At 46.2% G+C, this 9,331-nt stretch overlaps 1 protein-coding gene across 2 annotated transcripts in view; it reads right to left on the reverse strand.

Moving 5' to 3' along the window:
* LOC309527417 (major histocompatibility complex class I-related gene protein-like) overlaps positions 1-5,367 on the reverse strand; it is a 54,023-nt gene extending 48,656 nt beyond the window's left edge. For both annotated transcript variants that reach the window (XM_082214268.1, XM_082214269.1), the window contains exons 1-2: positions 5,204-5,367; positions 300-575 (exon numbers count right to left, since the gene is read on the reverse strand). In XM_082214268.1, the coding sequence (XP_082070394.1) occupies positions 300-575; positions 5,204-5,279 (352 nt within the window). In that variant the 5' untranslated portion in view covers positions 5,280-5,367. The remainder of the gene's footprint in view (positions 1-299; positions 576-5,203) is intronic.
* Between the last annotated feature and the right edge of the window lie 3,964 nt (positions 5,368-9,331).

Here is a 9,331-nt window from a genome sequence, read left to right on the forward strand (position 1 = left end):
CAGGCCTAGCATGGAAGGAAGGGCAGGCAGTGGAGACATTTCCTTGGTAGGATGTGCAGGTCCAGAGAGTGTTATTCTGGAGGGGGGGTCTGTGCTCTCCAAGTCTCATTCTCTGTCCCCACCCCCACCCCCCCAGCCCCCATTAAGACCTTCATTAAGGGAAGGGGAGATGCCTCTGCCCTGGTGGAGACCCCCACCCTCCATTTCCTTTCCAGCAGCCCCCTCCCTGCAATTCTGGCCCTTGGAGGAAACGTTGGGGGGAGAGAGGTGACTCTGTTCCTCTCCTGCCTTCCACTCACCTCCGCTCTGGTTGTAGCGATTCTGCAGAGTCTGCAGATCCACCCTGAACACCAGCTCAGAGCCCTGAAGTGTCTGAGTCTCCCTGTGCCAGTACTGAGGATCCTCCTTCTCCACCTTCCTTATCCAGGGGATGCGAGGCAGATACTCCTTAGTGTCACTGTCGTACTGTACATATTGCTGGTCATCCACGTACCCCACAGCAATGAACTGGGGCAGCCCCTGGCCAGGCTCAGACACGGCTGTGTAGAAATAGCGCAGGGAGTGAGAAGTGGAGCCTGGAAAGGAAGAGAAAAGGGGGCAGAGTTAGGGGTCCTGCAGATGAAGGCGGCAGCCTAATCCTGCAGTATTACAGGCAGCAGCCCCAAATGAGGAGATCCAAAGTTCAGCAGGGTTTTGGGAGTTTGTTAGACCTGTCCTTAAACACAGAGGAGGCGGAGCAGAGGGAGCCTAAGAATCAGAGAGTTGGAAGAGGAAAAGATAGGATATAAATACAAGTAACAACAACAATAGCCCATGGAGCAGAGGACGAGAAAAACCTCTGCCAGGCAGCACTAAATCTCTGCATGTCTCTGCTGAGGCTCCGTGTGAGATAGAGAGAGGCCAGCCCCTCCCCTTCTGCCAAGGGGGCAGGAATTGCCCCCCACTTGCAAGCGCCAAGCTGACGAGAGCTCCCACAACATGGTCTGAAGGCTCAGGATGCAGGCACCGAACGGAAGCTAAGCAGGCTCAGGTCTGGGAAGTGGATGGAGGGGAGACCAGACGAAGCAAAATCCATATATTGGGAGAACAGGAAGCTGCCTCCTCCTGGGTCAGAACACTGGTTCATTGAGCTCAGAGTTGTCTGCCCTGACTGGGATGGCTCATATCTGCAGAAACGGGCCTAGCGAAGCCACTCCCTTGGAGCCGCCCCACCACCTGACCTTCTGGAGCCAGGGACTGAACAGGTCTGACCTGGCTTTGGAAAGATCTCCTGGGAACTCAGGAGAGCCCCACAAGATCCTATGAGAACTGGCCAGAGTCTCTTATGCAAGGCAGAGAGCTCCAAAGCTCTTTTGGTACTGAGACAACCTTGCACAAAAAGAGCTCTCTGCCTTCTGCATATATAATTGGTGTGAATCCAGCATACAGTTGAAATCCTTCAAGTTAAATGCATTCCAGTTTCCTGCACTTTCCACCCGTTTTCCAGGGAGATGTCAAGTTAATTGGCCTGTAATTTCCAAGATCCTTCCTGGATCCCCTTTTTGATAATCGGTGCTTAAATGGTTCAATGCTGCAATCTTTCAATGGTCTGAGCTGCCACCCTCAGAGCGGGTTCCCCACTTGAGAAAGAAGGACCCACAGGGATAGCAGGGGCAGGAGGGCAAATGCAACTTTGGGGTCAGGTCTCAACATGTGGCCCCACATCCCCTTTCCCCCCACTTGCCCCTTCACGAGATCGAACACAGGAAGGGGGCAGAGCGTGGCAAAGGAAGAACCTTATCCCCAAAAGGGCTCACTTTCCCACAGGCTGTACCAGCTCTGGCCACCAGGGGGCCTAATGAGTCTCCACAGGAACAACTAACCAAAGACTTGGGGAGAAGATGGAGGGGAGGCAGGGAGCTGAGCAGAGGCTTCAGCATCATATCCAGAGCTGGCCTGCCCAGGAGGCAACCACACTGCTTCTGCTGCCACCAGAACAGGCCCGCCCCCCCCCCCGGACTGGCAAGAAGGAGCCGTACTGGCACGTGGTGTTGCCCAGTATCTTTTCCACCCCTGGACGGAGAAGCAGAGAAGGGGTGGAAACAGTGCGGGGGAGGAGAAAATTCCTGTTTTGCCTCAGGTAGCAAAATGGGATGTATTATTATTGTTTTTATTTATTGTTATTAATTGAATTTATATGCAGCCCTATATCCAGAATCTCAGGGTGGTTCACAGAACAAAATCAAAATATAACCACAAAATATATAATCCAAATTTTTAAAAAACCCAATAACACCCCCCCCCACAAAACCACATTTTAAAAGGATGTTAGTCAAGGCCTGGTTAAAAAGAAACATTTTGCCTGGCAACTAAAGGTGTACAATGTAGGCGCCATCCGAACTTCCCTGAGGTGAGTATTCCACAGACGGGGAGCCACTGCAGAGAAGGCCCTGTTCTTACGTTGTCACCCTCCAGGTTCTTGAGGAAGAGGCACACAAAAAGGGCCCAAGAAGATTATCTCAGGGTCCAGGTAGGTTCATATGGAAAGAGGTGGTCCTTGAGGACCAATCATACCCCTGGGGAAGTTGTGTTGAATGCACTTTGGATAACTTCATCCTCAAGGAGGAAGAAGTCCACTCAAGTCTGGCCAGTGACTCATCTAAAAAAAACCAAGGAAACTAAAATAAAATTCATAGGCGGGACTCTGAGGGTCTAACCCCCCTGCGATGCTGGCATCTCAACTGCAGCATCCATGGCAGAAGGCCATACAACCTGTGCTAAAATACCTCCAAGGAAGGAGAATCTACCACCTTCTGAGAGAGTTCCAAGGTGGAAAACAGAGTGCAAGGAATCGTAAACCTACAAGATGCTTGAATTACGTCCGCCTTGATAGGTGTCAACTCTGCTACTTCCCTCCAGCTGGGTTTCTTTTCAAACAAGATCAAATGTTACTACTTCCCAGACCCCTCTCCTAGGATGAGGGATTCCCCCACTTCAAACCACAAGAGCTCAGAGCAAGGCTGCCTCTGGTTGTGGCATCTGGATAAACAACACAGGCAGTTCTGCTCAGTGGTCGGGAGACAAAGAGCCACAAAATGAGTCACACGTGAGACCCCAAAGTGAGGAGGAATCTGAAGGAACCAGTGATCTCCACCACCCTTTGCCCATCCCTGTGGCAGACACAGTGAGGGGGCAGCCCCCCATATCAAGAGGGTTTGAGAGAGAAATAACAGGCCTTACTCTTTAGTTCTTAAAGCTTTCATACCATTTTCCATTAGAGAAGCACAGAAACCATTTACTATAAAAGCAAACAATATTTTGGGGTGGGGTGGGGGAATCACAAATATAAGAAAATAACCAACCAACCCAAACTAGATAATCTTATTCTTCCATAAAGAGGATCCAGAGTGCAAAACAAATTTTATCTCCCTCATTTCATAAACAGCAGGGGTCAAGGAGAATTCCCACATTATCTCAACACCCTATTCCCCCTTCCCATTCACAAAAATGCCCTGCTGCTATCTGCAGATCTTTCTCCCATGAAGAATACGCTTGTCTCACAAAAGTGTCCGTTTAAAACATTTTTCTTTGGGCAACCCTATCCAAATAGTCAAATGTTGACGTGTTTTGACCTCTCAATGCTAATTTTAGTTATTTTTTTAATACTTTAAACTGTTTCTGTTATTTTACTATTTCCTGTAAATCAATAAGAGTTTTTACCACAATTGAGCAGGATATACATTTTAGTTAAACAGAGAATACGAGTGGCAACCCCAAAAGGAGAAAAACACCAAAGGCAGCAATCAGGAATGTGGAATTAAGAATTTAATAGTGATAAATCCTGGAATAGTATGCAGAGCCAGTCGACTGGTGGGCTGAGGGAGCAGGAATATTCTGAGCAAGGGAAATTCATGTCTAGGAGCCCCAGAAGCCAGGCAGAGGCTCCAACTTTTCTGAACTTTTTTTTTGGGGGGGAGGGAGAATATAAAAAGAGGGCGTATTCAAGGGGAACCGGGCTGTAGGGTGGGGGCCCCCATTTCTCTCTCAGTAGTTGTTTGTGCCCTTCGTGCACAAGGGGCTGTACAGAAACGGCAGAGAGGAGCCCCCTGAATAACTGACAAAATCTACATTTTTGACAGGCAACAGGAAGGGTTTTTTGGGGGGGTGGAGGAGTTACATTTGTAAAGCAGGAGAACCAGATTATGAATGTGGCTGTGAAAGGGAACTCCTGAACAAAACAAGATTGGGAACTGCGGGTGGGGGCCCCTTACTCAGACACCCCCCCCCGCAATGAAGTCAGCTCTACACCCGTCCAGCTCCCACCCCCAGGCTGGTCTCCAGAGTGTTTAGCTGAGTTTTCAGAGCGGCTGAGGGTTAGAGTGTTAGAAGAGGGAAGGTAAAAAATAGAAGAGGGAAGACCTGTACTCTGTCTGTCTGTCTGTCTCTCTCTCTCTCTCTCTCTCACACACACACACACCAGAGTCTACACGAAGCTGCGGGGGGCGGGACAGGCGGGAAGCCCCCTGCATAATTTAGGAAACCTACATTTTTGACAGGCAACAGGAAAAGGGTTTTCTTGGTGGAGGAGACTGGGGGAGTTACAACTGTAAATCAGAAAAACCTGGGGATGAATGTGGCTGTGAAAGCGAACTCCTGAACAAAACAACATGGGGAATTGCGGGTGGGGACCCCTTATTCAGACGTTTACCCCGAAATGAAGTCAGCTCTACACGCGTCCAGCTCCCACCCACCCCAGGCTGGTCTCCAGAGTTTTTAGAGCGGCTGAGGGTTAGATTAGATTGAAGAAGGAAGGTAAAAAAATAGACGAGCGAAGACTCTGTATCTGTATTTCTCACAGACACAGACACACACACACACACAGAGAAATCAGAGTCAACACGAAGCTGCGGGGGGGGGGGGGACAGGCGAGTCACTTTCCCCACCATTAATCTTCCCAACACCTTCAAGCTTTGTTTTGTTCTTTGATTGAGCCCCGAGCCCAGGAGTGAAGCGGCCCCTGCCCCGGGCGGCATACAAAACAAGCCAAGTCTGGGAAACAGATGTTTGGGAAGGGATCCGGCTCCGCTTCGGACAAGAAACTCCCCGGTCGCCCCTTTCAGTGCCCACGAAATGCAATTCACAAAGAGTCGTGTGTCCCCCCCCCCCAAAAAAAATGATTTAGTGCAAATTGTTTTCTCCCCCCGCCCCAGAGCAGAGTCCTTACCTGCGCAGTCCAGGAGCAGCAGCAGGTGGGCAGCCGCCCCCAGGATCAGGGGGGGCCAGCGGAGGAGGACCCCCATCTCCCCCCAAAACGAAGCGCCCTTTTCCTCCTCCCTCCGACTCTGAGACCCGCTCTCCGCCCCGCCTGCGGAACCAGGGATTGGGCGAGGGGGAAATATCCCGCCAATCGGAAATCTGCGCGCAGATGGCGGCACCGGTCGCCGGGCAGAATTCTAGGCACAAGTTTGGGAGCGAGGCTGGAGAGGGAAAGAGAAAGTGATTGCAGCTCCTCGCTGGGAATCGCCGCCTCCCTCCCTCCCCCCTCCTTCTCCCCCCCCCGACAGCTCTTCCTGCCCTGCCCTTCAGGGAGGGCGGAGGGGGGTTGCCAGGGGAGGACCCCAGGTTCAGTCCCCGCATCTCCAGGGGGGGGGGGTCTGGGAATGTCCCCCTCTCTGAAACTAGGGGGAGGGGCTGTGAGATCCCCAGGGAGATGCGCTTGTGGGCGGAGTCTGTAAAGCTGTCAGTCAAGCCCAACATTCCCAGAGGACTAACTGCCTCTATGTGGCAGTTTGTTGGTCGGTTGCTGCTGGGAGTGTTGACTGGTAACTGCTCGGACGCAGAGAGGTAGGAAGGTCAGGTGGTACCCGGTGAGGAAAATTTCATGTCAGCCCTCCCCAACATTGAATTTTATTTTATTTTAATTGCCTGCAAAAATGGCAATTTTCCGTTATTTCATATTTTCTTACAAAGGAATGTGGATTCTCTGCCTCTGATAACAAGTAGGCGACTATGGACTGATACTTAAATCTAAGGATGAATTGTGTTTTGGCTTCTGTTATTTTATTTATATTTATTGTTTATTTATTTAATAAATTTTATTTTTAAAAACCTGCAAAGTGGTTTACCAAAAAACAGCTACACCACAGCAGTGAAATCAAGAAAAAATAACAACCCTACTTTAAAACATACAGAAGCTAAAATATTAAGATTAAAATTACTTCAACTTCCTAAGGATCTAGGTATGCTTGCCTAAAGAAGAATGCTTTTAGCAGGTGCCCGAAGAGAGTCTAGCAAAGCCACGCGCTTTGTTGCAATAGGCAGGGAGTTCCAAAGTGCAGGTGCCGTCACAGTAAACAATGCACTACAGGTATTATGAGGAACCTGTAGTACTGCTTGAAACCACTAAAGGGGAGCTTTTATTTATTGTGATTTCACCATGCTCTGTATTATCTGAAAAGGAAAACATTTATTTAAAAAACAGGACTGCAAGCAGCAATCTAGTCTCATCATGATCAGCGAGACTTATTCCCGAGCCGACGGTGCATAAGATGGGCTGCAATCCTATGCACCACTTGCATCCAACTTGTACCTAAACCTCTGCACAAGCCTGCACCAAAGAACTGTAGAGTTGGAAGGGACCCCTGAGGGTCATCTAGCCCAACCCCTGGGGCAATGCAGGAATCTCAACTAGACCATCCCGGACCGATGGCCACCTGTCTTCTATTTTTCCCCTCAGGACACACAACAACAGAGACTGGAGGTGAGGGGAAAGATAAATTTTGACAATGGGGCAGATTTGTCAGGGATGCGCAGGAACAGCTTGAAAACTTTATACAGAGAGGAACCCCACACGGGTTTCCCCGCATGTAACGTAACAGGCAAGGAGCCATTTTATCCTCTTTGGGATGGTGACCCTGCTCCACTGAGTTGAAATTTCAGCCTTGACAACACAGGAAAACAGCCAAGTAAACAGCTATTTTCGTGGAGGAGGGTCAAGATATTAACTGATATGCAGGAAATTTCATACATATAATCCCTTGTGTAGTACCTTTGGAACAGGCATTTAAAAAAAATATACTTATTTTAATGAACTGCCCTAGTAGGGCAGTAATTGTTCCTTATTTGTCACACACCCCCATGATGAAACCCGGGCGACCCGCCCCCCGCCGCTCCCTTCCTACGTCCTTGCTATGGATACAGTCTTCTCATGATTCACTACTATCTAGTATACAGTTTATCTGTTAAGTAACTAAAGCCTGCCTTCAGGAACAACTCTGTAAACTGAATGAATCTGAAAGTAAAGTAGTTGATGTTAATATGATTCAGATTCATGTGTGTCTTGTTTGGAGGGACAGAAGGGATTATCAACCGGGAAGGTATAAATATTGATAGGACTTAAATGAGTTAGCAATCCGCTTGTCGCTGCATAAACTCAAACAGGGAATTGTTTAAACTCTGCTAAATTATATAAACGTTCCCACAGAGTCAGTGCAAGGTAGCCTCCTGTGTCCTTTTTTTAAAAAAAAGCCCTTACAAGTCTTAAAAGATGGCTCCCTTCTTCCTCCACTGTCAGAGACATTAAATGCATTCGCGTCTGTTACGGAAGGGGGTGGGCATGTCTTCTTCACTACAATATATTTGCTCAATTTCTCTAGGACTCCATCACCCCTCCCCTGTCCTCCATAATCTCTCAAGTAATCCTGTCAAAATCACTCTGCCAAACCTTTCCTCGGGCAATGCCAGGTGACAGACATAAAAAATTCATATAATCAAGTAGAATTAGCCTTGACCATCCATCCTGTAAATAAAGGGCAGTAAAATTTGTCTGCAGATGGTAAGGCTGAGAATGTTAAAAAAAAAAAAAATCATATGAATTCTAACTCTCTGGCCATTTTACTCATAAATAAGAGAGCGGTTGATTGTTCCGCGAATGACCAGATAAAATGACCAATAATGATAGTCCTTTCCTGTACATAAAGGAAGCACTCCTATTGCTTGAGCTGAAATTGCTAGCTTTGGTGAATACTTAAATTGCTGAGTTTCTCTTTTTTGTTGTTTTAAAATCTAACCCTAATTTTAAAATCTACTCCTTACCTTTCCCTTCCTTATTCTAATTGAGCCAAAGGATGCAACATTTTCAATGGTATAAAAGGTTTGCTGAGACATGAACTCTGCACATGCACAGAGGCTAGATCAGCTTTAAAAAAAAAAAGAGAGAGAGAGCGAGAGAAAGGAGGACATGCCAAATTCTTTTCACAGGTAAATATCAAAGCACTCCCACTGTGAGTTCCTCTCTTGAGTAGTTTCCCCCCCCCATGGGATTTAAATTTTATAACAGTTTTCTTGTGTGTGTGTGTATGTGTATATGCCTATGCATTTTAGGAACAGCATTTCCTGACAGACCTCTCACATGAAATAATTTTCCCTTTTAACAGAGTGTCCTTTCTGAGGGGATGCAAACAGTGATTTAAATACTCTATAAAAAGTAATTGCATTTGTTTTCCTTTTGTCTTACTTCCCTTAAAGCCAAACAGTCACTTTCTTTCTGTTCAGCAAAACAAGTCTGAATCCCTGCTATATTAGTTGATTTCCTTCTATCTCTTTGTGGCTTTGACATTAATTTTTAGGTTACAAATAATCTGTTTTCCTTTATTAAGTTCGTTTTATCAGTTCTTCCATTATATATATGAAATTAATCGAAGCACAACCAAACATTGTTTGTGGAATGGTATTTGTTTACCTTTTGCCTGAGCATTTCTTAATTCTGTCATTTTGGCTAGTGCAAGGTACTTGCACAACTTTAAATTGCCATTCATTTTCTTGGTATTAACTCATTTCCCAGTATTCCACTATTAACATTACAGCTGATGTCACATCAAGAAACACTTTTATTTTCATTTGGGATGTTAGAATGCCAAAACAGATTACTTCAGGTTACTTATTAATTGTGTGTCTTAGCATTTATTTATTTTTGGTTCCTCATAGCTCATTTTGTGTGTTTGTGTTTTACTTTGGGGACATGTTCATCACATGTTGAAAGTCAGTTTCATGAAGTTCTTTTATCAGATAGCACATGGTGAATTTTAAGTTTTTCCCCATTGTTTTCCCATCTTTTCAGTCTAGTGGTTTTGACAATATATTTAATAATAATTCTTTTCTAAATCTGATGTCCTTGTGTCAAGTTTGTTTTCATCTGACTGGTAATCTAATTTTTTGCTTTCTTTTGTATTTTTTTAACCTTTGTATTTTTTCAGTTCTCTTTCTATACATGTGGAGTAATTTTTATTTTATAATATGAAAAGAACAACAACAACAAAAACTAAGTGAAGGAAAGCAAACAAACTTAGCAGAT

This window comes from Podarcis vaucheri (assembly GCF_965113315.1).
Source record: "Podarcis vaucheri genome assembly, chromosome: 2".
NCBI classification, from domain to species: Eukaryota; Metazoa; Chordata; class Lepidosauria; order Squamata; family Lacertidae; genus Podarcis; species Podarcis vaucheri.